The 24,488-nt window shown below is 47.7% G+C and overlaps 2 protein-coding genes across 6 annotated transcripts in view; one reads left to right on the plus strand and one right to left on the minus strand.

Annotated features, from left to right (window-relative positions):
* LARP1 (La ribonucleoprotein 1, translational regulator) overlaps positions 1-8,331 on the plus strand; it is a 45,486-nt gene extending 37,155 nt beyond the window's left edge. For all 3 annotated transcript variants that reach the window (XM_083871614.1, XM_083871615.1, XM_083871616.1), the window contains exons 14-20: positions 1-206; positions 301-407; positions 781-932; positions 1,198-1,342; positions 1,523-1,632; positions 2,105-2,232; positions 2,782-8,331. In XM_083871614.1, coding sequence (XP_083727740.1) covers positions 1-206; positions 301-407; positions 781-932; positions 1,198-1,342; positions 1,523-1,632; positions 2,105-2,232; positions 2,782-3,003 — 1,070 coding nt within the window. In that variant the 3' untranslated portion in view covers positions 3,004-8,331. The remainder of the gene's footprint in view (positions 207-300; positions 408-780; positions 933-1,197; positions 1,343-1,522; positions 1,633-2,104; positions 2,233-2,781) is intronic.
* Positions 8,332-9,240: 909 nt separating this feature from the next.
* Positions 9,241-24,319, minus strand: FAXDC2 (fatty acid hydroxylase domain containing 2). 3 transcript variants are annotated; one of them, XM_083871619.1, is made up of 11 exons: positions 24,201-24,319; positions 20,514-20,633; positions 17,823-17,887; positions 16,686-16,733; positions 14,291-14,382; positions 14,093-14,190; positions 13,305-13,426; positions 12,783-12,988; positions 11,799-11,904; positions 10,575-10,741; positions 9,241-9,630 (listed from the first exon to the last, which is right to left on the minus strand). In XM_083871619.1, the coding sequence occupies exons 4-11, from the start codon at positions 16,731-16,733 to the stop codon at positions 9,474-9,476; spliced, it is 996 nt and encodes a 331-aa protein (XP_083727745.1). In that variant the 5' UTR covers positions 17,823-17,887; positions 20,514-20,633; positions 24,201-24,319; the 3' UTR covers positions 9,241-9,473. The 3 variants fall into 3 exon arrangements, with proteins under 3 accessions (XP_083727745.1, XP_083727744.1, XP_083727743.1); XM_083871618.1 differs by lacking the exon at positions 24,201-24,319 and adding an exon at positions 20,750-21,046; XM_083871617.1 differs by lacking the exon at positions 24,201-24,319 and adding an exon at positions 20,750-21,046 and having other exon boundaries at positions 20,514-20,644.
* Between the last annotated feature and the right edge of the window lie 169 nt (positions 24,320-24,488).

The raw sequence follows: 24,488 nt of genomic DNA on the forward strand, positions 1-24,488 counted from the left end.
TACCTACAGACGCTTTGGCCAACAAGCTCTTCGGAGTCCCTGAGCCCTCCACCATTGCCCGCTCCCTGCCCACGACCGTCCCAGAATCGCCCAACTACCGCAACGCCCGGACCCCCCGCACCCCGCGCACGCCTCAGCTCAAGGACCCGACACAGACGCCCCGCTTCTACCCGGTGGTGAAAGAGGGCAGGACGATAGATGCCAAGGTGGGAGCAGGCTGGGCTGGGGGACAGGAGCTGGGGCTCCCAGCTGGGGCCTGAGGAGGAAGGGAACACGTCCCTGATGTGCCATGTCTTGCAGACTCCACGGAAGAGGAAGACGAGGCACAGTTCGAACCCTCCGATGGAGTGCCACGTGGGCTGGGTGATGGACTCCAGGGAGCACAGGCCCCGGACTGCCTCCATCAGGTACCAGGGACAGGCATGCAGGATCGTGGAGGAGGCACAAATGGGGAAGGGAGGGAGTGTGGGAAGGAAGGGGGAAGGCAGCATCTGGTCTTATAGGGGAGGTCTCCTGTTAGGTGACTGCAGAAAAGGACAGGGATCAAACCTGCCCTTCCTGGAAAGGCTTGGCGAAAATTTGTAGCCTTGGAGAGTCGCAAGCTGAGACTTCATTAGAAACCTTGGTTCCCTTCCTTAGTATGCTGCTCCATGGCTTGTGTCCCAAACCCAGGACAGTGACAGGGTGTGGGTGGGACCAGCAGACAGGTGGGGTGGTGTGTGACCCCCCTCTCCTGGGTGATGCCAAGGAAGGGTGCTGACAGGAGTTTCTCACACTCAGCTCCAGCCCCTCGGAGGGAACCCCGGCCGTCGGGAGCTACGGCTGCACCCCGCAGTCCCTGCCCAAGTTCCAGCACCCCTCACACGAGCTGCTCAAGGAGAACGGCTTCACACAACACGTCTACCACAAGTATCGGCGGCGCTGCCTTAACGGTAGGAACCCTACACTGGGGGCTGGGACAGGGGGTCAGTGCTCTGCCCTGCTGGGGACAGGAATGTGGCAGGGATGGGCACAGGCAGAGTCCTACAGGACAGCCTTGCTGGCAGCTGCTGTGTCCCCATGGTTTGTGAGGAGCATGGTCTGTGCTGATGGTGTCCAGTGCTGGGGCTGGGTGTTATCACAGGGCCCTCCTGCACATGAGTCCCTGACTCCCTGGGAGAGGATTGGATTTGTAATCATCCCCTCTTCCCCAAACAGAGCGAAAACGACTGGGCATTGGTCAGTCCCAGGAGATGAACACGCTTTTCCGGTTCTGGTCCTTCTTCCTCCGAGATCACTTCAACAAGAAAATGTATGAGGAGTTCAAGCAACTGGCTGTGGAGGATGGGAAGGAGGGATACAGGTAAGAGAGAAGTGACAGAGTGGCCTTTTCTAAGGCTGTGGCCTTTTACTGGGCTCACAGTGAATTAAGGCAGTGTCTCTGCCTTGCTTGGAGGTGGGTCTGGGGTTATTCTTAGTCCCCTGCTGCTGCCCTGTGTTGTGTGCACCAGTGTCTGAGCTGCACGTGCTGCTCCCTTCCCAGGTACGGTCTGGAGTGCCTTTTCAGATACTACAGCTACGGGCTGGAGAAGAAATTCCGGCCAGACATATTTAAGGACTTCCAAGAAGAGACCATCAAGGATTATGAAGCTGGTAGGTGCCTCCTTTGGCTTTCTTGGGATTGGCAGTGATGTAGCTCAGCTGCATCCTGCTCCTGAGCCTCTTCTCATCATTTTGGGGAAGCCACATAGTGCTGTATGTTGAGGACAGGGATGTCCTGTTGCTTATTTCACAGGAGAGGGATGAGTATCACCATCCTTAAGATTGCTGGGGGTTGGAGGAGGGTAGTGGGAGGCTGCAGCTCTCCCAGAGCATTTCCTGTGGGATTTCTCAAGGCCCTGAAGTGACTGAACCTTGTCACCACCAAGTCAGCAGGGCCTGGGGGCATCCCAAGTCAGGGGGCTGCCCAGGACTGATGCAGGTTTCTTCCCTCCAGGTTTTCCCTCTTCCCTAGGCTGTGCCCACCTGCAGGACAGTAGGGTTTGTGGGGAAGCCTGGAGGAAAGGTGTCTTGTTTGGTTTTTGTCCTGCTGACATCTGGATTGTTTGGGGTTTTTTTCCTCCAGGGCAGCTCTATGGGCTGGAAAAGTTCTGGGCCTTCTTAAAATATTCCAAAGCCAAAAACCTGGACATTAACAGCAAACTGCAAGAATACCTCAGCAAGTTCAAGCGCCTCGAGGACTTCCGAGTAGATGTGAGTAGACACAATTCCTGCACCCCACTGATGGCCCCTGCAAACAGCCCTCTGAGGATGGAGGATTTTGGGGGTCCCCAAGTGGTGGCAGGAGAGGGGGCAGTGACACCTACTGTCACTCCCAGTCATTGCAGCCAGGCCAGGAACAAACTGTGGGATTGGAATATGGCAAATGTCCTCAGTGTGGGATAAGGGAGCTGGGTGAGCCTGTCCTCCCTGATGAGGAAAGGGAGGATTGATGGTTTGAATAGAGCCAGCATTGTGTGGAGCTTTGGCTCACAAACTTCTGGCCTGTGCCTCTGTGTGGGAAGCAGGTGACCACAGGTAAGTTGTCATCGTTGTGGTCAGTTTGGAAGTCAGTCAGTTTTTCTGTCAAATCTGGCAGCAGGAAATTTGGACAGGGAAGCTGAGTGCTTGGGGTGAATGTGTGTGTTCCTTGTGGGCCAGGGAGAGAAGTTGCAATTAGAGGCTTGCAGATCCTCCTGATCCCAGGGGAGGGCACCTGCATTTGGAGGAGGCTGTGCTGATACTGGGGTGTTTCTCTTGCAGCCACCCATGGGGGAGGAAGGTGGACACAAGAGATACCCTACGACGTCAGGGGGAGACGGCAGGAAGCGCTACCCATCCCAGTCTTCCAGCAAAACGGTCAGCCAGTGCCCATCCAGCCAAGCCCACACCTCACCCAGCCAGCCTGCACAAGAGGATGCCAAAAACCTGAGCCAGCAATCCCCTGCCCCATCAGCTGCAGAGTCGCAGACAGTGGGGAAGTAGAGAGGCTGCAGCATCCGCTTCCTGCCCGGGGGTGGGGTGGGTTGGTGGGGAATGGCTTGGAGAAGGGCAGACATGAGGGGGTGGGACAGGAAGAGAGCTGGAAGGTGGGTTCCCAGGAACAGGCTGCTTTGGGAGAAACTTCAACGCACATGATTTTCTTCTCTTGTGGCTGGAAAGCAAAGACGATCTGCATCCAAAACACCATTTTGCTATTACTACCCTGACAAGAGCCAGACCCGCTCCCAGCAGACCCACTCTTTTCCCTTCCCTCTCCTCCTGTGCACACACTCATGTCTTAGCGTCTCTTCAAAAAAAAAAAAAAAAAACAAAATGTGTTCTGGCTGGGTTGGAAAGTGGGAGATTTTTTTATTATTATATATATATATCAAGTTTTAAATTATTGTTAGAAGTTCGTCTGGATTTACCAAAACAAGTCTGCTCTGTGTGGCCCCAACGAGTCCCCTCTGTGTCCCCCTCGGATCGCGGGGCAGCCGCTCAGGAAGCTCGGAGGAGCGAGGTTCCCCAGTGGGGGACCGAAGCCACAGCGTGTGACGATGCTGCGGAGCCTCTGACCTCCATGACCCGGCTGGCGTCTCCCATTCCAGCACCGACCTCAGCGTCGCCCTCTTCGTTCTCCTGCTCCCTTCTCCCCGACGTCTTCACCTTCCCCAGGGTCTGGCTCTCCCTCTGTCCACCTCTTCCCGTTCCGTCACGGACAATTTGGAAGTCAACCAAAGGACCTTTGCCAAGGATAGGCTCGTTGTGACTCCTTCCTGCGAGGATGGCTGGTTGGGAGGCTGGCAGGCACCTGGACTCCAGCCTGCGTGGATGGTGCACCCGCTGCCCCAGGAATGCCCATCGCTTGCAAAGACAGGACTTTGCTGAAGGAGCTTTTCTCTTCCTTTTCCCTTGGAAAAAATGACATAACAAAAAAAAAAAAACCCACAAACCCCTCTAAAACGACAACAGAAAAACTCTTTAAAAAAAAAAAAAAAAGACACATCTCCCTTTGCTTTCTTCCTTGGAAATACTATTGAAGAAAAAGAAAAAAAAAAAAAAAACAAACAAAAAAACCCCAAAAACACACAAAAAAAGTTGCCTTATGGTGGAGCTGGACTGGGGAGGCTTGTTGGCTTCCTGCACCCTGGGGTGCACTGGGCTCTTGGCTCCCCCCAGGCCCAGAGACTCCTCACGGCATTGCTGCCGAGCTGATCTTCCCTGCGGCCTTTCCTCCGACCCCGCAGCTCGCTCGGATGCCTCCCCCACCTCGGAGCCTCCCTGCCAGGCCTGAGGCTCCTGGGGAAGGGGCTGAGGGCAGTCACAGCCCAGACTCGTGCTTATGCAGCAGTCACAGCAGCTCTGCTGTGTTGGTACCACGGCAGCCTTGTCCCCACGACAGCGACTGTTTCTGTCATGGCCTTGCTCGCACCCCCGGCCCTCCCTGGCAGGAGGAGGTGGCTCTGCTCCTGTCTGTGCTTCCAGCGTGGTTGGGGAGTGAGCAGGGAGATTGTCACAGCAGCTGGGGGGGACTGCTGGCTGTGAGTGAGGCTTCTGCTGTAGCCTGGTGGAGTGAGGCAGCTTTGGGAAAGCTGTCCCACAGCAGTCACTGCCTCGGGGCTGCTGGTGGGATTTGTGCAAGGGTGAGCAGGAGACAGGCCTGGCACAGGAGAGCTCTTGCTGGGTTTCCTTGTGTGTTGTGTTGTGGCAGGCGGCTGCATGGAGTCTCCCACTCAGGGCACAGTCCCTGTGCATTTCCAAGGGCTGAGATGACACCGTGAGCTCCTTACTCAGCTGAGGCAGGGGGTGACTGCAGAGCTGCTATGCCATTTACTTGATTGATCCTTACACCCAGCACCAGGTGGACTTTGGCAGGCAAACCCTCCCCAGGCTGTCAGCTGGATCCTTTGTGAGGGGTGTGTGTCAGGCATGAGATCTGAGATGTCCAGTGCTATCTTTGGAGATGCTCCAGAGGTAGCACTGGAAAGTTGTGTTCCTTTGCATCCAGACCGGCCTGCCTTGCTGCCACTGTGCTCCTTCTGCTGGGTCCCTGGGATCCCGGGCTTGGCTGTGGCTCCAGGGCCATCCCTGTGAGCTCCAGAGCTGTGCTCCTGTGTGCACTGTGGAGTGGGCACATAATGCACCACTCCAAAGGTGCAGCTCATTGTGTTGCTCTCTCTGCAAAGTCACAAGCTGGTACTGAACAGTTTTTTCCCAAGGGATCCAGTTGATCCAGAGCTGTGTCTCACAGCTGGGAGGAGTCATCATCTCTCCAGGGCTTGTCCCTGTGTGGCTGCAGCGTGGGTGGGTGAGAGCAGCCAGGACCAGAGAGCAGGAGCAAGAGGAGAGGGAAGCATGGCCAAGCTGTCCATCAGCAGTGGCTGTGGGTGCTTGTGGGGCCCTGGCTGAGGCCATCACTTCCCAAACTGGCACTGCCTCAGTGGTGGGGGCAGATGGGCTGTCCAAGTAGAGTGGCTTCATGGACTGCTGCTAGAATCGAAAGCACAGCTGGGTTTGAGAAGCTGGGGAGCTGCTGCTTGGCTGTTTCCTGGTGGGGTGATCCTGCTCTGGTCCATCCAGCCCTGCCATGTCACCCTGCAGCTGGTGCTGCTCACAGCCCTGATTGCAGCAGGGGAGCCCATCTGAGGCCGTGGATCTGCATTCTGACAGCAGTGCTCTGGGGTTGTGGGGTGGGAACTGGGCAAGATGGGCAAAAGTCACACTTGTACAGTGCTGTGGCCGTGACTGTTATCTCTGGATTTCCCCTCCTGTGAGCTGGAGTCAGATCTCTAAGGTTATATATATAAATATATATATATATATATATAGGTGGGTCTGTCCCTGATTTGGGAAGGAGGAGGCTGGAGAGTCAATCAAGGACATTGTAGATGTGTTGCTGGTTGTTTGCAAGTGGAGGCAGGTCTGGATGTGCCACAGGTGATCCTTGCTGCTGTTATCTGTGCTTTTGTTGATGTGTGTTCTCTTTTTAAGCCAATTGTCTGTGTTTCAGCAACAAATTAATAGGAAATGGGGAGGGATGAGCTGCTGCTATGAATTTGTTGCTTGTAGAACAGACTGTGGAATTGCTTGGGTTGTAGAAGAGGTAGGACATTTCCCAGAGAATTTCCCAAAATACTGATTTTAAGTAATTTTTAATTTCTGATCCTGAGTCTCTAGTCTTGGCATGGAAGTGTTTTCCCTTCCCCCTCTGGCAGGTCAGTGGTTTGTCACATTAGTGTGTGTACCCAGGGGAAGGTGGGTCAGAGGAGCAATCCCGGAGGTCCCAGTGCCCTCCAGGTCTGTGGGCCGTGTGCCTTGTTCTGCTGTCTGTGGGACAGCAGTGGGCAGGACAGGGCAAAGATGGATGTGACAGCCTGAGGCAGCTGCTGCTCACTCACACCTGTCTTCCTCCAGGGCAGGGAACACAGAGCTGTTCCCTCCTGCTGTGGGTGCTGCAGAGGCCAGGGAGCTCCCCGGGTCTGTGGCTGCAGCAAGGCTCATGTCCCCACTGGATAAAGGGACAGCTGTCCAGAGGGGGTTTGCATTTGAGGAGAAGCTCTTGCCCATCTGCAGAGGAGGGAGTTAGGTCTTGCTTTTAGTTTAGGTGCTTTACCTCCACTACATGTTGTGTTTTTATGAATTTCAGAGGACTGAGTGGTTGCACACCGCTCCTGTGAGCGCTGATGGTCCCACAGTCCGTGAGGGCTGCATGGTGCTGGTGTCCAGCCACTGGCAGAGCCTGGGGGGAGCCCCAGGTGCTTCTGGAAAGGCTGAGGGAGGCTGAGTCAGGGGAGCATTCCTTATCCCGCTCCTCTTCTCAGGAGGTCCTTCAGGCTGCTGGAGCTTAGGGCTCCTTGCTGAGGTTAACTTGTCTTGAGAATTCAGGTGGCTGCAACAGGTACAGATGTGTTTCTGAGGAGGCTTTGTTGCTTTGCCATGCTCATTTGAGGAAAAAAAAAATTTAAAAGTACTGATGCTGCTGCTCTGTTTCTGCCTGTCCATCTCTTCTGCTGCCCCCCCTGGCACCCCTGATGGCGCCTTCTCACTGTAGCCCTTGGGGTCCCTCGAGTTTCGGCACCTGCTCGGGACTGGTCATTGTACTGTAACAAGCTGATGTGTTTAACCTCAGTGTCCTGCCACGTTCCACATGGCAGTGCAGAGGGGGCCTTCTAGCTGTTAATGCCTTTCCAGTTACTTTATCAAAAGGAAAAAAAAAAAGGAAAACTGTAAATGTAGCAAGCTGTGTTTGCAATGCTTATTGTCTCCTGTCTCCTCTGGGGCTGGTTTTGTCACTTGTCACTGTTTGAAATGGATGCTGGGTTCTTCTTGAGAGGGTTGCTACACTTGATGTTAAATGCCTCACTGACTTTTTTTTAAAGTTTCCAATACAGGTAACAGATAAATGAATTTCTTTCAATATTTTTTTTCTAAGCAAATGTTCATCTCGGTGGCGTGGAGTGGGTGGCTGGAGGGCAGCATTTCCAGGAGTAGTTTACAGTTTCACTTTCTGCAGACACTTGAACATAGGACCGATGTATCTGTGACAAGCACATCCCCTTGGTGGGAAGCTCCAGAGGAGCAGGGAGTGCCCTGGGTGCCAGCTGGCCCTGTGGAAGGTGCTGGGGACCCTCCAACTCCCCACACTGTCCTGCTCTCTCCCCAGATGTCAGCCCTGCACTGGGGTGGCTTGTGCCAGTGGTGCCCCTTGTGGGAGGGACCACTTGGTCCCTCAAGCCTCCCTGGGGCAGCCCTGCTCCCCATCTTCCCCCCCCCCAGCCTGTCCTGGTCCCACTGGGGTTGGAAACCTTTGGATCTGCAGCTCAGAGACACCCACTGAGCTGCATCCCAGCGAGCGCAGCCATCTGTGTGCTCGCCTGGAGCTAAAGGGGTGATGGTTTGATGTGCTGGCCCTTCTCAAACCCTGTGTGTCCAACCTCAGCCTTCTGTTTCCCAAAACTAGAGAGTGTGTGCAACCTTCTTCAGCTGCATTTATAGTAGAGACAAACTTAAAATGACTCATCACAGACCATGCATCACTTGGGAGGAAAATCTTGTTAATACGGCCCGCTGTACATGATCCATCTCTGTCGATAGAACATAATCTTTGACCCATGTGCTAGGATCATCATCACGTATAAAAGGAAAAGAGAAAAATGTAAAATACTTGAATGAGAGCTTGTATTATAACATTAATATTATTCAGAGTATCTGCTTTCTAGGCTGATGTGATTCATTATTCTAGTAATGCTTTAGTCCTTTGTAATTTGTGGTAATTATGCTTTTTCCTTTTTAATACAAAAAAATGTATAAAAATAAAAAGTTCAAAAGACAGTGGTGCCTGGGTTTTCTGTTCTGCTGACTTGCCCTCCCCAGGGAACTGCGGGTGGGTGACTGGGCTGAGTCATCCTGGTGCCATTGTGAGGGCTGGAGAGGAGCAGGGAAGTGGCTTTGGTTCCACAGGTAGAGCTGACCAGTGCAGCACAGGTCAACCCTGTGTGCCTGCTCCTCGAGGGGCTGCTCTAGCACTGCAGAGAAATGTGATGGTTTTGTTCCAGCCCCCAGGCAGGACTGAGACTTTTAGGATCCTTGAGAGAATTCACAGTATGTCTCAGATGGTCTGTTGGGTACTTGGGAATGTGCACATTGTTCTGGGGGCTGCTTGCTTGGGTACTTTCTTAGAGGGGTTCCTTAATTTCCACACAGCTCAGGACAGCAGGGACTCTGCTTTCCTTGGAAAATCTCTCATTTTATCATTACTTTGTGTCTTGGAGCGAGGGGAGGCTCAGCAGGAGGAGGTGATGCCATGAAGCACATCAGCTCCCAGCTCTGCTTCCACATCCCACGAGGGGAAACTCCCTTTGTCTGCAGCTGTCTGTGGAGCAGTGATGAGGCTGTAGCAGCCCCAGTTCAGCCCTGTACTCACCTCCCATGCATAACAACTACTCACAGGAAATCAGGCCCTTGGTGCATCTGCAGGGGAGTGTTTCTAAAGCTGTGGCCCCAGTGAGTTTCCATGGGGTTGCATCTTGTGTCCCAAGTGCTCCGAGTCACAAAACTGGTTTTAATTGTATCACAGGTAGATGGAGCAACTTTGATGTTTCTATAGGGCCAGTCCTGACAAGAGGGGCCAAATCACTGTGGAGCCTGGTGCTAAAGCCTTAATAATAAGAACCCTGAGCCATGTGGCCCAGAACACACCTGGCTCATACACAGGCAGCTGGAACCAAGGGACAGTGGAAGTAACAGAGAAACAAACCATTAAGTTTTTAAAATAGATTTCAAGAGCAGGTTTGTGTCTTAGATAGAAAACAATGGCAGCAAATCACAGTCATTTCAAGCAGCACATTTAAGTTCAGCTTCACGTTCTGTTATGTGTGGACAAGACCTTGTCTCCTGATTAAAATACTATTTGGCATAAATCATTGTCTCTCAGTCTGCTCCACACCAGGCAGGGCAGGAGCTGCTGGGCTGGTTCACTCCTCTTTCTTGGGTGGCTCAGGGATGCTCTCGGAGAGTGGCGTGAGGCCGAGCAGGACCTTGTGTCTCTCGAAGGCTTTGGTTTGTCTGAACATTCTGTCCGTACCGTGCAGAAAATCCAGCACTCCCAGCACTCCATAGCACTGGTTGAACCTGAGAAGTAGAGGTAAACATCACTGCAAGTTACTGAGGTTACCTTGCCCTTCCTCTTTCCATTCCTTTCTGAGCCCTGGTAATCTGTCCATGGGATTTCTGCCCCAGTCTCCCTGGCAGCTCTGTCAAAGCCTGGGGGAACTTTGTGCAGCTTCTCTCTGGCACCATCATTGCCCAAAAACGGTGCCACTGAGCAGCAGCTGTTTCTTCTGGGCAGCTCAGAGCTGTGAGAGCATTGGACACCGCTGTTACCATGCCCTATGTGCTCTCAAGACCTGGCTATCCTGGAATATGGAGCACATGTGCTTCCAGTTGGCACAGCTGTTCCACCCAGTGTTGGCTCTGCAGTGATCTGTGCCTGGCATGAGGTGACTGAACTGTCCCCTGGGCTTGTTCTGCAGCAGGGGCAGACATTTCTGGGGAGTATGTCTGACTGTAGTGCCCCCTGGGAGATGGGAATGTTTATCCAGTGCTCAGGTATGTATCCTTGAACACTCTGCTGCAACTGCTCTCTCCAGCACAGGAGGCTGAGAACGTCTGTCAGGAAGGGCTAGTGGTGATTATCTGGGCAAAGTGTAATCTGATCAGTGTTACTAATCCCAGTGTAGGGAAGAGGGACAGACAGGCAAGGCTTGCTTCTTTCACCTGTGTGACTTGCCCTTGCTCTGTCTTCAGGTCATGTGAAGTGTATTCTGAATTTCTAGGAAGAATCTTGCAGAGAACAGTCCTTAACAGGGTTGGAATCTCTTGAAATGCCTGTTTAACTGCTCTAAGAACTGGCAGCACTCAGCCTGCTCTCAGAGGGTGAACTGAAGAGCTGCTCTGCTGGTACAGGACTTAGGCAAACCCACTTGACCCTCAGAAAGGAGCTTTCCCTGTCAGTGGTGCCAGGGCACAGGCAGGAGAGGCAGGAGAATAAGAAGCTGAGCAGTGCCCAGACATACTTGAGGTGGTGGAAGTCGTGGAACTCTGGAGATGGCAGGAGAGGCAGGTGGTAGCCACAGTGAGAAATGCTTGTTGTTACAAGAGCAATGGAGAACCATGCTGCGACTGAAACAATGTGAGATCCCATGAGCATCGGGCCAGTCATGACAGGCAGAGTGTTGGAGACCTGGAAATGAGAAGAAACAACCTCATTAATGTGTCCACAACAAGCAGACTCTCCTCTAGGAGCAGAATTGTCACCTGGTGATCCATCACACTAGTCTGTTTTGTGCAAACGGTGTAAAGGAAAGATCCCTCTGCAAACATCTTACTAAAGTTACATAATCATCCAAACAGTAATAATAGAGATAAGAGAGTTCTACTACTGCAAACCACTGTCATAGCCCAAGCTCCCTAAGCCTGCAGTAGAAGTTAGACATTACACCAAACCCTAGATGAGGACAGCAAGATTCCAGTAAACCACCCTGGAGTCTGAGGTGTGAATTTCAGCTTCACCTTGGAATAATGCTGAAGCTGCTCTTGGGAAACCTCACTGTGAAAGGGCATGGCCTGCAGACACACACAGCAATGTGACAAACCCTGCTGCTTCACTTCACTGTGTCCTGCCCCTGGCACAAATGGCGCTGGCTGCCCAGACACAGCTGTGTGCACCAGCACAGCTCAGCTGGGCTCCTCAATCACTGTGCTGTCCAAAGACTGTCAGCTGGGGACACCCTCAGAGCTGGTGCTGCAGCCCAGGACTATTGGTAACAGGAGACAGAATTTTGAAGTGGAATCTTTTGAGGGTGGGATGTGCTTTCCTGAGAAGTCTCAGCTGGAGGAATGTTGGAATACACTCCTTGCAAACACTGATCCCAGCAACCACAAAAATCCTGACAGATTTCCAAGTCCACACAACCACTCAGGCTGTGTGTCCTATCTCTCCCTGAAAGCCTTGTCTGTGCTCCCAGTCCTCTTGGGGCTCATGGGAACCCCTGTCCAGTCAGTTCCTTATCTACTGGAGGCCCTGGGATTTGTGCTCTGAAAGCTACTGGAGTCCAGTATAAACAATTACTGCAACCCTCCTAGAGCCAAGCCTCTTGGCGCTGCAGCTCAGCTTCCTCTTCCTAAAGAAGAAGCCTCTAAGGGCATATTTGCTTCTCTTCTCTCACTATACCACCTCATCCCATGGAAATCACACTCCACACAGCAATGGGAGGGTGACCAGGGGAGAATCTACTTACTATGTGCTCTATTGGGTGGGCATAGATGGAGACCACACCGATGGGGGCTGTCCACTCGTGGTGCTTCTTGTGAATGTGCTTATACAGCACTGGGTGGTGACCGAGCCTAGATAAACACAGAAAGGCAGGTTTTGAGCTCTACAAAAAAGGAGTAACACAACACACAATTTCTGCAGGGGACTTGCTTGTGTCTCCTCTAATAGGAAGATTTCAGAGCAGCTGGCAATAAGTGTAGGACTCCTTGCTCCCTTTGCTCTCTTTGTATTGAGCCTTTATTCAATTAATGTGTCTGCTCTGGCTGGTGTTAAACTCAGTCCAGATAAATCCCATAAATCAAAGTCCCTGAATTACCTATTTACTCAAATCTGGGAGTACTACTTAGGTGAAGACTCACTTTATGTTTTCACTGTTTTGACTTTTTCTACTGGCAACTGTCAAAGAATCAGAATTTTCAGTTCTATAGGTCCTTCGTAAAAAATGTCATTTACAATTTTTGGGTGCATTTGTCTTGAAGGGAAACCAGATTTCTGAGAGTAGTGTGCTTGCTTCTGCTTCTTTTGTCTTCCTTGATTCAGTTCTGTCTTCTAATGTTGGTGTCAGTGCTTGGAAATGTTGGGAGTCAGGCCCTGATTTGTAAGTGCTGTGCAAGGGAACAGAGATCAGTCACTGACCCTTGAGATTTTTGCCTTTCAGGATAGTCAGTTTTGTTCTTTTCATGGAATGCTGGGTTACAGCTTCTGTGCAAACTGCCTGTTTTGTTTCTTCCTTAGCTGTTAAGCTGTTCCACCTTTAAAATTCTATCTATTTTTGTTTACTACAGTTACTGGCAGCACCAAGGCTGCTGTTTTGAGGGGGATTTCAGGACCTGTAAGATTTCCCATATAAATACAAGATTGGTGGAAAAGAGGGATGAGGATTATTGCTGTTGTAGAATATAAGTTTAAAGGAGGAAAATCAAGAGTCCTGTTCCTGTGCTCAGCTCACCTGTGTGTATAATAGAAGAGAATTTCTTCTACTACAGTAAAAATGCTTAGCTCCACAAGAAACCACTGGAAGGTTGGCAATTCCTTGCTGAAGGTGTTGCCCCACCATTGCATGACGTAGAACATGGGCACAAGCATGGGAAAGGACACAAAGAACTGATTACCCAGCGCTGTGTAGATGGCTTTCCACAGTTTCTTTTTGTCCACCTGCAAAAGAGAAGTCAGGACTTGAGACTAAGAAAGAAGCAATGCAGTTTCATTTGAAAGGATGAAAAGCTTTAAGATCTGTAGGCAGTTAGTTCTGGGATCAGCTCTTTAACAAGCAGTGAATGCAGATCTGATCAGTAGCCTCATAACAGGAACTGCCTTCCTCCCTACAGTGGGTATACAAGACTTGGCTTGATCCTCCTGGAATCCTAACTGGTTGCAAGAGAAAAGCATAACAGGTTCTTCTCCCCATTCCTGGCCAGAGACTGCAGGAAGTGTTTAGGCAGCAGAAAAGGGCAGAGTGAGAAGTACTTACAGGATCATTCTTGCCCAGCTGAATGCGATAGCGAGTAATGAAAGTTGGCTTTCCTGTTATATCAGCCACCAGAAGGATTCCATTGAAGCCCCAGAAAGCAAGTGCAGGCACCAATGCAGCCCCTGTGGCATGAGGAAAGGGCAGAGATGTGTGAATGAACTGGGAGTTATGGCTAAATCAGAAACAAAATACACTGGCATAGTACCCAGAGGACCTTGCTGGGACCCAGATGTGCCGAGTGTGTTTCCCCTGCCCCCAGATGCTTTAAAATGGAATATGGGTAAGTTCTGACATCCAGGTAAGATTAAAGAATGGGAAGGAGGTTAGAGCAGACAAATATCTCAGAGGCTGAAACTTGACATAACTGAAGCTAAGAAAAGGCTTTTCTAGGTGGCTGGGAGGTCTCTGTTGCTTTTAAATCCAAGTAGGATAAGACTGAGGTGATCTCTAGAACCTCGCAAGGTCCCTTCCAGTTCTGTTCCCCAGCTGCTAATCACAGAGGAGTTCTGTAAGTACTACAGCAAAAGTAGAATTCACTAATTTTACTTACATTTTTAGTAGTTAGTTCTACTGAGTCATTCAGTTCTCACAGGAGCAAAGTGTCTTCACAGGGAAGCCACTTCAGTAGCAGCAGAAAGATCAGATTTTTAATCTGATTCTCATGGTGACCCCATCCAAAAGCAGTGCTTGTCAGTGGGAGGATTAGTGAGTTTGGGAAACTTGTCCATGTCTCCCTTTCCTATGTAATACACAGATGGTTTCTCCTGAGAAGAACTGTTAAAACTCACCAATAAGGAAGATACTCCATTCATCTCCCTCCATGTACTCATAGAACTCCAACCATGTTGATTGCCAGAAATTACCTAAAGTTATACTCTGCGTAAACCTGTGGGAATAACAGCGCTTAATTGCCCATATATTCATCCACTTTCCCCCCTTTCCACAGAAAAGTTTCGCCTCAAGCTGCTTTGTCTGAACATTCTTACCAGGAAACAGAGTTTGCTAAGGCAGTGAATATGAGCAGGCCTGTGCTGAAGACGTAGGCACTGATCCTCAAGGCATGCGAGAGCTTCTCTCCCTGTGAGAAGCAACAAGAGTGAGCACGTGCTGTTGTGTCCTGCCCTGGCATTTTTGGTATTTGACATGATGAAGGCAGTCCTGTGATGGCCTGTTTTGCTTCACACATACTCTGAAGAGCACAATAACAAACCTGTTGTGGGATACTGTGTGTAATCATCCATCTGTCATGCTTACAGAGAACTGGTGCATGACTGATGTGGAATTTCTCTGGAATAACCAAAGGGAGAAGAAGGACCACTGATTTTTTTCCCTCTTTGGTTTTATTTGGCATGCTGCTGAGTACCTGAAGGGGTATAACTCCAGGGGCACTTGGATAACTCAGAGCAGTGGGAAAGGAGCACTGAGCAATAAGGAATGGTGCTCCATCTCAGCACCTCCCTCCCTCAGTATTTTCTCCCCGCCCAGGATACAGTGTTTTCTCCCCACAGCAGTCAAGAACTGCTGTGCCCTGATGACCTGGTTAACAGGAAAATGTATATTCAAAACGCAGTATTCAGTATATTTGAATATTTAAATATTCAAAACAAAGCTGTTTATCAAATAGACAACAAAGGTATGATTAATGATCTTTTAGAGCAATCCAAGTTGGAATTGGTTCTGGAGTACAATTAATTTGGTCTTCATGAGTGAATATGAATTACATCTATCTGCAATGTAAATGTTTTTTAAAAAATCAATGGAATAGTCTAATAACCAGCTATTGTCTTCTTTGTTCCTCTGTCCTTCCTGTTTTTTAACTGTGGTGTTGTGCTGCACAAACAGACTGGAGTGAAAACAGTGTGATTCATAGCTGCTGTCCTGCTCACCTCCTGTCAGAGAGGACAAACAAGAGCGGCAGCTCTGAGAAATGCCAAATGCAGGCGATTTAGGGTAATGCAAGATAAAGGAATCCTCTTTACATGGCTTTTAGATTCTGTAACAGCTACAGAACATTAAATGTGGCCCAGGACTTATAAGCAGTATTTATTTGTCCCAGGACAGAACTTTGCTCATTAGCACTGAAACGTTCACTATTAAAACAACCAACCAACCATTTCCTCCTATCACCTTTTTTTTTTTTTTTTTTTTTTTTTTTTTTAATTGAAAAAGCAGATAGGAAGGAAGAAACTGGCAGGACTCTTGCCCTACAGTTGGATATTTATGAACCCTATGGTTTTATACGAGAGCAGTGCAATCAGCTGCCATTGTTATCACTGCAGGTACTGAAGTGCAAATGCCAGGCTGGCAAAAGCCTCTCCTCCAGCATCAGATAGTGCCTGTTGGATCCTGCACCAGAGATTTGCTCTTGTTGCAGTTTCACACTTCCAGTTGGATCCATGTTATGCCCCATGTACTCTGATGTGTGACTTTCTTAATCTTTAGACCCTGGACTATCACTAATATATTCTTCAGGAAAAAAAAAAAAAAAGGTTACAAAAGCTAAAGAATGCTTTGAGCTTTTTAACACTCATATACTATAAATCCTTTTTCTCCTGGGATGAAGAACATACCAAATACAAATTCTGTCTTACAAGTGTCAGAATTTCCAGTTAGTCCAAATAAGATTTCAGTTGCTTTAACATCCTCCAGCTCAAGAATTTCAAACCTTAGTAACTCCTAATAATCACTGCATGTCCTGCTCTGAGACAAGACGGAGAGGAGCTGAAGTTCAGCACTTCAGCTATTTTAACAGCCCTTTGGCTAGAAACTGTCTCATTTTGAGGCTGTGTTTTTATTGCATGTGATGAAGTAATTACATGAATCCCACACAATATAATTACATGAGATGTAGAAGTAGAGAAGTTTATATAGAAGAAAAAAACTTGTTCATCAAGTCCAAGTGCTAAATGCCCTGTTTCTCCTCATGCCAACAGCTACAGCACAGTAGTTTCCAAACTAATTCACGGATTGCTTGAGTTCTTGCTCTTAAAGTGCTTGTAGAAGTTGGCAAATTCCTTAAGTGCAGAACAGGGTGCTGCTGGCAAGGTAAAGAGACTGGGGCACATCAGCTGGCAATAAGAGTTTAATAAGAGGACCAGGCCCAGTGAGGTGGCACAGCTCCTGTTATGGGGGACTGTAGTGGGCTCTTGCCAGGCAAGAAAAGGTAACAGGTTCCCCCCACTTGCTGCTGTAGCTGCAGTCCACTGGAAGGGGAAAATGCTGGGGAAGTTTTGCTTTAGTGGTAAGAGATGAGCCCCTAATTATGCTAAAATGTTGGGAATGAGGATGTGTCTGTCACTTCTCTTAGAAGGTGATTCAACACATTCAGCCTTCCAAAGCACCCGCATGACTCTCCGTTAAAAAATGAACTTGAGCCTTTACCTGCTTCTGCAGCTCAGCAGTGGAGGAATATCCAGAGTCTGTTTCCATCTGAAATAAAAGGTGATCTAAATAAGTGAACCTTGTCCAGCTGGAGAGTGGCAGAATATGATGCTGACAACAGCAAATCCCCTCCACTTGCAGTTCAGTGATGAAACTGTAAAATATTTACTCTCTGTGCCAGGTTCATCCTTCGTGTGTTGCCCATCAAGAAAAGCTGAGTTCTTGAGAAGAAAAATGCCCTTATTTCCTGAGGAGTTAGTAGTGTCCCAGAAGATTAACAGGGATAACAAATAAAAATGGGAGAAGAGCCAAAACCAAAGCTTTTGATTGTGTCACTGGCATGTTGTAGTAAGGCTTCCTCCCTTGATCTGGCCCAGGAATACACTGCAGCACCCAGTAGCTACTCCAGCCCTTCCCAGGCTGTAAGGAAAGGATAATGTAGGACATGTTCTTCCATAATGACAACATGCAATTAAACAAACAGGGATGAAAACAAAGTGGGTTTGTGCCACATGGAATTAACACAATAGAGCCCCACAGCCTCCACTCAGACTCTGAGTTACAGTTTAAGAACATGGTAAGTAGGAAAATCATCTTTGCTTCAAGTCCCTTAGAAGGTTAAAGACCTAAATAGGCATGGGGCCATCTCATAATAAATCTCCCTGTGTTTAGCTCTGGCTTGACTATTTGTTGATAGTTTTTTTTAAAAATAAATTAAAAAATAAATCAAACCCAAGGTTTGAGTAGCCGCTGGGGCTTCACTGCTGGCCATGGCCATGAAGGGTTCAGTATTTCAGGTCATGTTCTGGCTGTCTTAGGGATTACTGCATAGCTGTTTTTATATTTCTGCAGTCTTAGCATCAAATATAATTAGCAAAAGTTAACAAAACATTCCTTAATGTTTTCTTGGCTGCACATGGTCTTTAAGAACAAACACACAACCTCTAATAATACGACAGCCAGATTACTGAGGATTGCATAATTTAATCCATTTTGCCTTTCCTACTCAGCAGAATATTCAAGCACAGCCAAACTGTTACCTAAAGTACAAAGGCAAGCACAGAGAAGGTTCAAAGGTCCCTGTCTAGGGTACAAACAGCTGGAAAATTATTCATTAGGAAGATGATATTTTATTACCTTGATGATAGTGGGAAGCCTCTTGGGATTACTCTTCTTGCAGTGTTTCAGAAAGGAGGAATAAACTGTCAAAAAGAAATCCTGTATTAGTCAGGAGGTTTAGATTTGAAATTATATTCTTCTTGGTATGTTCTTACAAATACCACTCTGTTTATTTACAGGTGTTCCCAGCTCTGCTATATTACATATTAGTATGCAGGTCAAAGGGCACAAGACAAAAATTAGACACCTTCTTCCTGCTTACTGACAGACACAAAAGAGCAAGGCCAGCCCACCACACCACACACTTTAGTGAAAGAAACTGATGTTAGATGCTTCTGAGAAGTAAAAAATAAAAATAAGGCTGAAAGGCTTGAGGCCAACTCCCAACTCTATTTCAACACTAGGGTTGGATGTACTCCTATGGGAAATGCTAAGTTTTGGTAGCAGTCTTAAGAAAGAAACCAAATCCAAGTTCATTTTGTCTCCCTTGGCCAAAAAAGGTAGCCTGAGTGGCGCCCTAAGGTGCTATTGCTTAAAATGAGAATATGTTGGGGAACCTGCAGTGTCCCAGGCTTCTTGTCCTTCCCCAGGCACAGAGTTCATCACTACTGCACTTCATGAGCTACCACAGCCAGTCTGGGGATTTTCTTTTCCTCTCATTTGTTGTTTGCCAGCCACATCTTTATTGATAATATAGAGTTGAACTCTAATATATCTGATGAAGAATACCCATAAGAAACAACCAAAAATAACCTGCTAGCCTGAAGAGAACAGCATAAATAACATGCCACAGGCCAAATTTAAATGGATCTTATCTTAATTTTTAAAAGACCTTCTAATCAGATCCATTATGTAACATCCACTACAGGCCCATCCTGTCACACAGGTCCTCTCAGGGCAGGTGTGCCCACTGCCTCCAAGAAAACACCACTAAAGCATGAAATATGTCAGGCTTGAATAATCCATTCCTTTGAGGCTTTTCTCTATTCCAGCTTTCTTAACAGGTTGTTCAGAGCCTTCAACAGTTGAGTGTCTGCACAGAGGGAGATTTCACAGCTTCTCTGGGAAATCAGTTCCATCACTTGACAACCTTCTCTGTAATTTTTTTGCCACTTGGAATTTTTTTTGTTATAACTCCTATTATTTGCTCTTAGGCTGTGCACATCCCTATTTTTACAACCACCCAGTAGGGAGCTGAAAAGAGCAATATCCAATTCTTCTGCTGGGACAGTAGAGTAAATAGTGCTGGCCATAGTTTTCTGTGGTTAAAGAGATTATTCTGCTCTGATGGCTTTGTGGCAGACAACATTAGATCAGGAGAGGCAGATGTGAAAGGGGAACCTCACTGAGCTGGAAGGCTGATGCTCCAGAGGTTCCTCCATCCAGCAGTGCTGACTCAGACCTGCTGACCCTTTGCATGGGAACAGCTCCAGAGCAGAGCACTGTAAAAAATGTGACTCTGCTTCGAGTTTTCAGAAGGAGAAGGAGCTATTACTTGATTGAGTCAAGTAATATTCTGTGCATTTAGGAAAGACTTAAAATTACAATCACATTTCTAGTACTCTTTTAAAATAATCAATTTATGACTGAAGGCTGGCTTGGGCAAAGACTTCCAGTTCAAAGCAGAGCTGCCATGTCTGCTTACCCTCTGTTCAGAACACTGTCTTTATTAAGCCACTTTTCAGGATAAAAATTTACATTATTTACATTAAATCCAGAAAAATTTGGATAGAGTAGGTTTTCTCCAACATTTCATTACCTACTCTTCTTTTTTATTGTGTAATGTCTCTCCTGATTCAGAATACACCAAATACATTAAAAAACCATTCATGTAACCATGGCTGTTTCAGCAAACAAAAAAGCCATTCAGCTGCTTGGCACTGCTCTCATGTTGGCATATTTTACAGCCCCAAATCAACCACTGAAGCTCTCAGCTGTCTAGAGCTATTTCCAAATATCAGCTAGAACTAGTACTGCTAAAAAAAAGTTCCTTTCCAGTTAATTTGAATTAGTTAACACAAAATTTGATCCAAAGCAAATTCTCAACCCTAGAGTAAAAATAATTGCTTTTCCAATTAGTCTCTTGACATTAAAAGGGAAGCACACACTAGTCAAACAATAATTTTAATACATTTTTTATATTATTATTTCCTTATACAACTTCATTTGCCCAACAACTGTTCATTAAATCACAGATCTTGTTTTCACTGAATTTTCCACTTCTGGTACCAAAAAAAAAGCTAGTTTGTCTAATTCATGTTTTAAAATGCTCAATATAATCTGAGTATGATCTGAAAAAAAAACCTGCTGTATTTTTTACTTTTTTTAAAAATCATGTGAATGATGATTTATGCCCCATGCCTGCTGTTCTCCTGTATTTCTGCTGCTCAAACAGCCCCAAGCTGAGGCAGCAGAGGTGCCCTTTCCCTGTATTGCACCCTCTGCACTTCATCCTTCTGCCACCAGGCACAGACCTGCATGGCAGGTGAGCTCAGAGCAGCTCCAGCTGCTGTGATGGACTGGCTGCCCACCCCAGCTCCTTGGGATTCCTCCTGCCTTCCTGCCTGGAACTTCTGGTGTGGATCTTCCTTTACTGAAATCAACCTTTTATACGGTACAGACAGTGGAAAACTGCTCCTGGGAGAACAAAGGCTGTTACTATCCATGAAAACACTGAACATATAGAACAAAAAACACAGGACCACTTACCTTGTCACCTGAACAGTTGCATATCAGCCACTCTGTGGGGACAGACACAGGAGCAGACGTGGTGTTTGATGTCCTACCAAGCTCTGCACGGCTTTACGAGGAACCCCGTTCCTAGAAAAGCTGACAACGGACTTCACACAGACACAACGCTGCCTTTTAATGACTTCCTCAAAGTCCCTATCATATCTTTTCAAGCTACTACACCCTTGAACTCTGGCTGCCTGTTCTTTGCTCACCTCCTGCTGATGGTAGCCTAGGAGAGAGGTCCTTTGTGTCTATTCAGAGCCCAGAGTTCAACTCCTCACTTTTGACTACTGCTGTCGAAACTTTATGAGTGTTTAGGCAAGGGCAATGGTGGGGGGGGTGTTTCCAAGCAGGAGCTGCTTGTCCCCTCCCAGACAAGTCATGTGAAGCCAGTGCCATGTCACTGTTAGTGCTGGCAGTGTTCCCCGTGGGTATGTGCACTCTGTTACTCAGTTAAGCACGTGGAATACATCTCTGCAGGTTAAGTTCTTCATCATCGTACCTGAGAATAAAAAAAAAAAGCCACCAACACCCTGAAGATAAGTGGGTTTTGTAATTCACTAACTCATGGTTGGAGCACAAAATAGCTACTGCCAGTGCAACTGAATGGGTCAAAGGTGTATTTGTTAAAAGCAATAAGGGTTACTGTGCAATTTGGCAAAAACAACAGTGGTCCAGTTTTCATGCTGTTCTACTAAGTCTAAAAATTACTCCAACTCTCTTGTCACAGTGCCCTCAACCAGTTACAGCCTTTGCTTCCATGGGTAAGGTGGAGATACACAGAGGTCAGCATGTGCTTGGGCTCAGTTGTCTTTAAACATGATGTTTACAGACCATAAGGTGTATAATTATGGTATTGCAGAGAGCAAGATGTAATTTACAGCAGCATTGATCTTTCTTATGCAAATGTGGCCCCAATCTGTTACTGAGCTGATAAATCGCGCCCTATTACGAACTAAGCTCTGAGCACTGAGGGTGTTACTATCAAAACTTTCCAGATCTATGTTTCCACAGGAGGAGAAACAGGGGATATCACCTCTGCCTCACAGTTAGCCTTGTTTGCCCTTCACAGGTGGAGCAACACAGGCTCTTTCTCAGTAACACCTCATGCCAGCAGAGCTGGAGCTGCAGAGCTCTGCAAGAGTGAACATTTAACACTCTGGGGTTGTTCCCATCGTCACTTTCTCCTGGCTAATTCCAACTATTCCCTGGTAGGGACAGAAGTTGTAATTTTTAGCTGTTGCTACTAATTAGTATTTATCCCACAGGGTAGACTCAACAGAGGGGAATGTGATTCCTTCAAACTATTCCCTCACGTGCAGAGGAAGGGGAAATGAGCATCTCAAAAGAGGGGTGCCATAAGGATAATGTCCTCAGCTGATCTTTGCATTTGAGCTTGCAGGGGGAGGACTGTTCATCAAACAGCCAATAGTAGGTGATAAGAGTGAATTTCAGACCTCAGTGTTCCTTTTGAATCACTGTTCAATTCCAACATGGTCACCTCTGAAATATTCATACCCATAGGGACAGCTCAGCAGATTAGTCACAGAGTTGTAAATGCCATTCATATTCTGCTGCAATTTTGTGTCTAGCACAGGCTGTCACTAATCAAATGGCTGCTTCTGCCTGCTGGCTGCCCTGTGCCCTGATGTCTCCACATCAGACACTCCAGGGCTGCTGCAATCTTTGCTGTGCTGTGCAAGAAGTCCGATTTCTTCTCAGCTAAAATGCTTTTTGATCAGACACTTCATAAAACAACTTCATTCACTCCCCACAGGTTTTGTAATAGTCACTGGTTGGTTCACTATTTGAGAGGAACATCAGAGGAAAATCTATGAAGTATCTTTAAGGGGGACTGTACAAGCCCACACTGATAGTTCCTCTGAGGCTGAGGAGGAATCTGAACTTGGTACACATCACCACTGCCTCATTCCCTGCATTCTCAATCAGATTTCCCACCCTCTGCCAGGCACGTGTGTCACCACCCAGCACTGCAGTGGTTGCTCTGGGAGCACCTGTGGAACAACAGAAGGGTGAGGAAAACATAAATTCACCCTTCAGGATTCCCATATTAAGTTCTCTTGTAGTACTTTGACTAAATTCTAAAGAAAAGGCACAACAGGACATGCAGCTCAAGCTGCCCAGTGTGAAAATGTTGAGCTAAAGATCTTTATTCCACCTACTAATGCAGCTCTACATTCATGTGTAGATATGAGGACTCTTCAAGACCTGCTCTGGAGAGCTGGAGCTGGAGACAACCTTGGTAACCTCCAAATACCAAAATGATGGGACCTTTTAGAGAGCAGGGTGCCTTTTCCAGCTATTCTGAATCTTTATTAGCCACGTCATGTCTGAAAAAAATTCTGATCTCATCAAGCAAAACGTGTCTCCAGCTCTTCCCACCAGTGCCTGCAAACATCCTTTAACAGCTTTTTTTTTTTTTTTACACACAAATTTTTACATACTACAAATGTAATTTATCACAAGTGATTATTGCCTGCAACACGTTTTTATTACAGTACCAAGGCACAGATATTTACAGTGGCCTGAGGAGATACATCCTCCCTTTCTCCCCTGGATTCAACATCCCTTCAAGCGCTGGGTTTACGAGCAAGAAAAATTACTCTGAGCTCTTTTGGGAAATAAAAAATTAACCTTATATTTACAAGGTGCTGTAATCCAGCCTGCTGAATTTACCTCCTAACAACACAGATTTCCTGGTACAAAACCCCAGACTCAACTGACTGCAGGAAGAAAGGTGATTAATTCTGGCAGTGTGGCACATTGCATGTGGCATAAATTACACAATACCAGAGACTGCAGAGCTAAGGCAAAACAGTAACTCTCTATCATCCCTGAAGATAAACTCAGAATCAAAATAACGCTCAATAAAGGGAATGTAATAAGATGCTGACAGCAGCAAGGTCACTCGACACAGCAGCACCTGAAAAAACCCTCTTCTTTTCTAAAGGCAACATTTCTGCTGAGCCATGAACATTAAACCTGAGACACTGAATGGTGTCTGACACGTGAAAGATACCAATATCTGCTTTTCCAAATACTTTGATCAAAATGCTGGGCAAGAAGCCGAGATTCAGGGAAAGACTCCCATATGGTGGGTAGATAATCCTGTACCAGAATATATATATATATATATATATATATGTATATATAGTCACATAGATATTTCACAACCAATGCAACCCTGTCCAGAAGGAAGGCAATCTAAAAGGGGAATACTATCTAAGCTTAATTAGCAGACAAGCTTCCAGATGAACTGCCTATCTGCCATCAGCATCAGCCAGCAAAGCAAGTGTTGGCAGCCGCGTTACACAAACAGTAGCTGCTTTACCAGCTACAACCTTCTGTTGCTAACGTAATTTAAATTCCATTCCTGGAACAGGAGAAGCCAGACTAAGAGTCTGCAGGTGTAGTAGGAACTTAAATGACTTTTAAGCCCCTGCAGGAAGAAGCAGAGCTTGTTTAATTAACAAGCTTGATACGCACTACACCGTAGGAGCAACGCGTGGCAGGACAGTTTGCTCTCTGGGCCTTAGGAAATCCCCTTTGGAAAACAAACCCTCATCTCATTCCCACCCTGCGCGCCCGTGGCCTGGGAGCCCGGGGGGCTCGGGCCTAACCCCGACCCGGGGACCCCCTCACCTCCCCTTGGAGAGGGAGGGGCGGCCGCTGCTTCTTTCGGGGACGCTCAGCCAGGGCCCGGCGCAGCCCGTGTCCCAAGGGATCGGGGCGCTGGGGGCTCCCCATGCTAGGAGCCCACCCCAGCCCCGGTGGGCGTTATGGCGCCTCTTCCCTCAAGGAGCGGAGGCACCCAACTCCATCATCCCTCCCCCCCGCCCGCGGGGTTTGGACTCGCCCGCCGCCTGCAGCGCGGGGAGCCCGGGCGAGCCCATTAGCGGCACTGAAGGGGGAGACAGGAGGAGGAGAAAC

This window comes from Zosterops lateralis (genome assembly GCF_965231275.1).
Source record: "Zosterops lateralis genome assembly, chromosome: 14".
NCBI lineage: Eukaryota > Metazoa > Chordata > Aves > Passeriformes > Zosteropidae > Zosterops > Zosterops lateralis.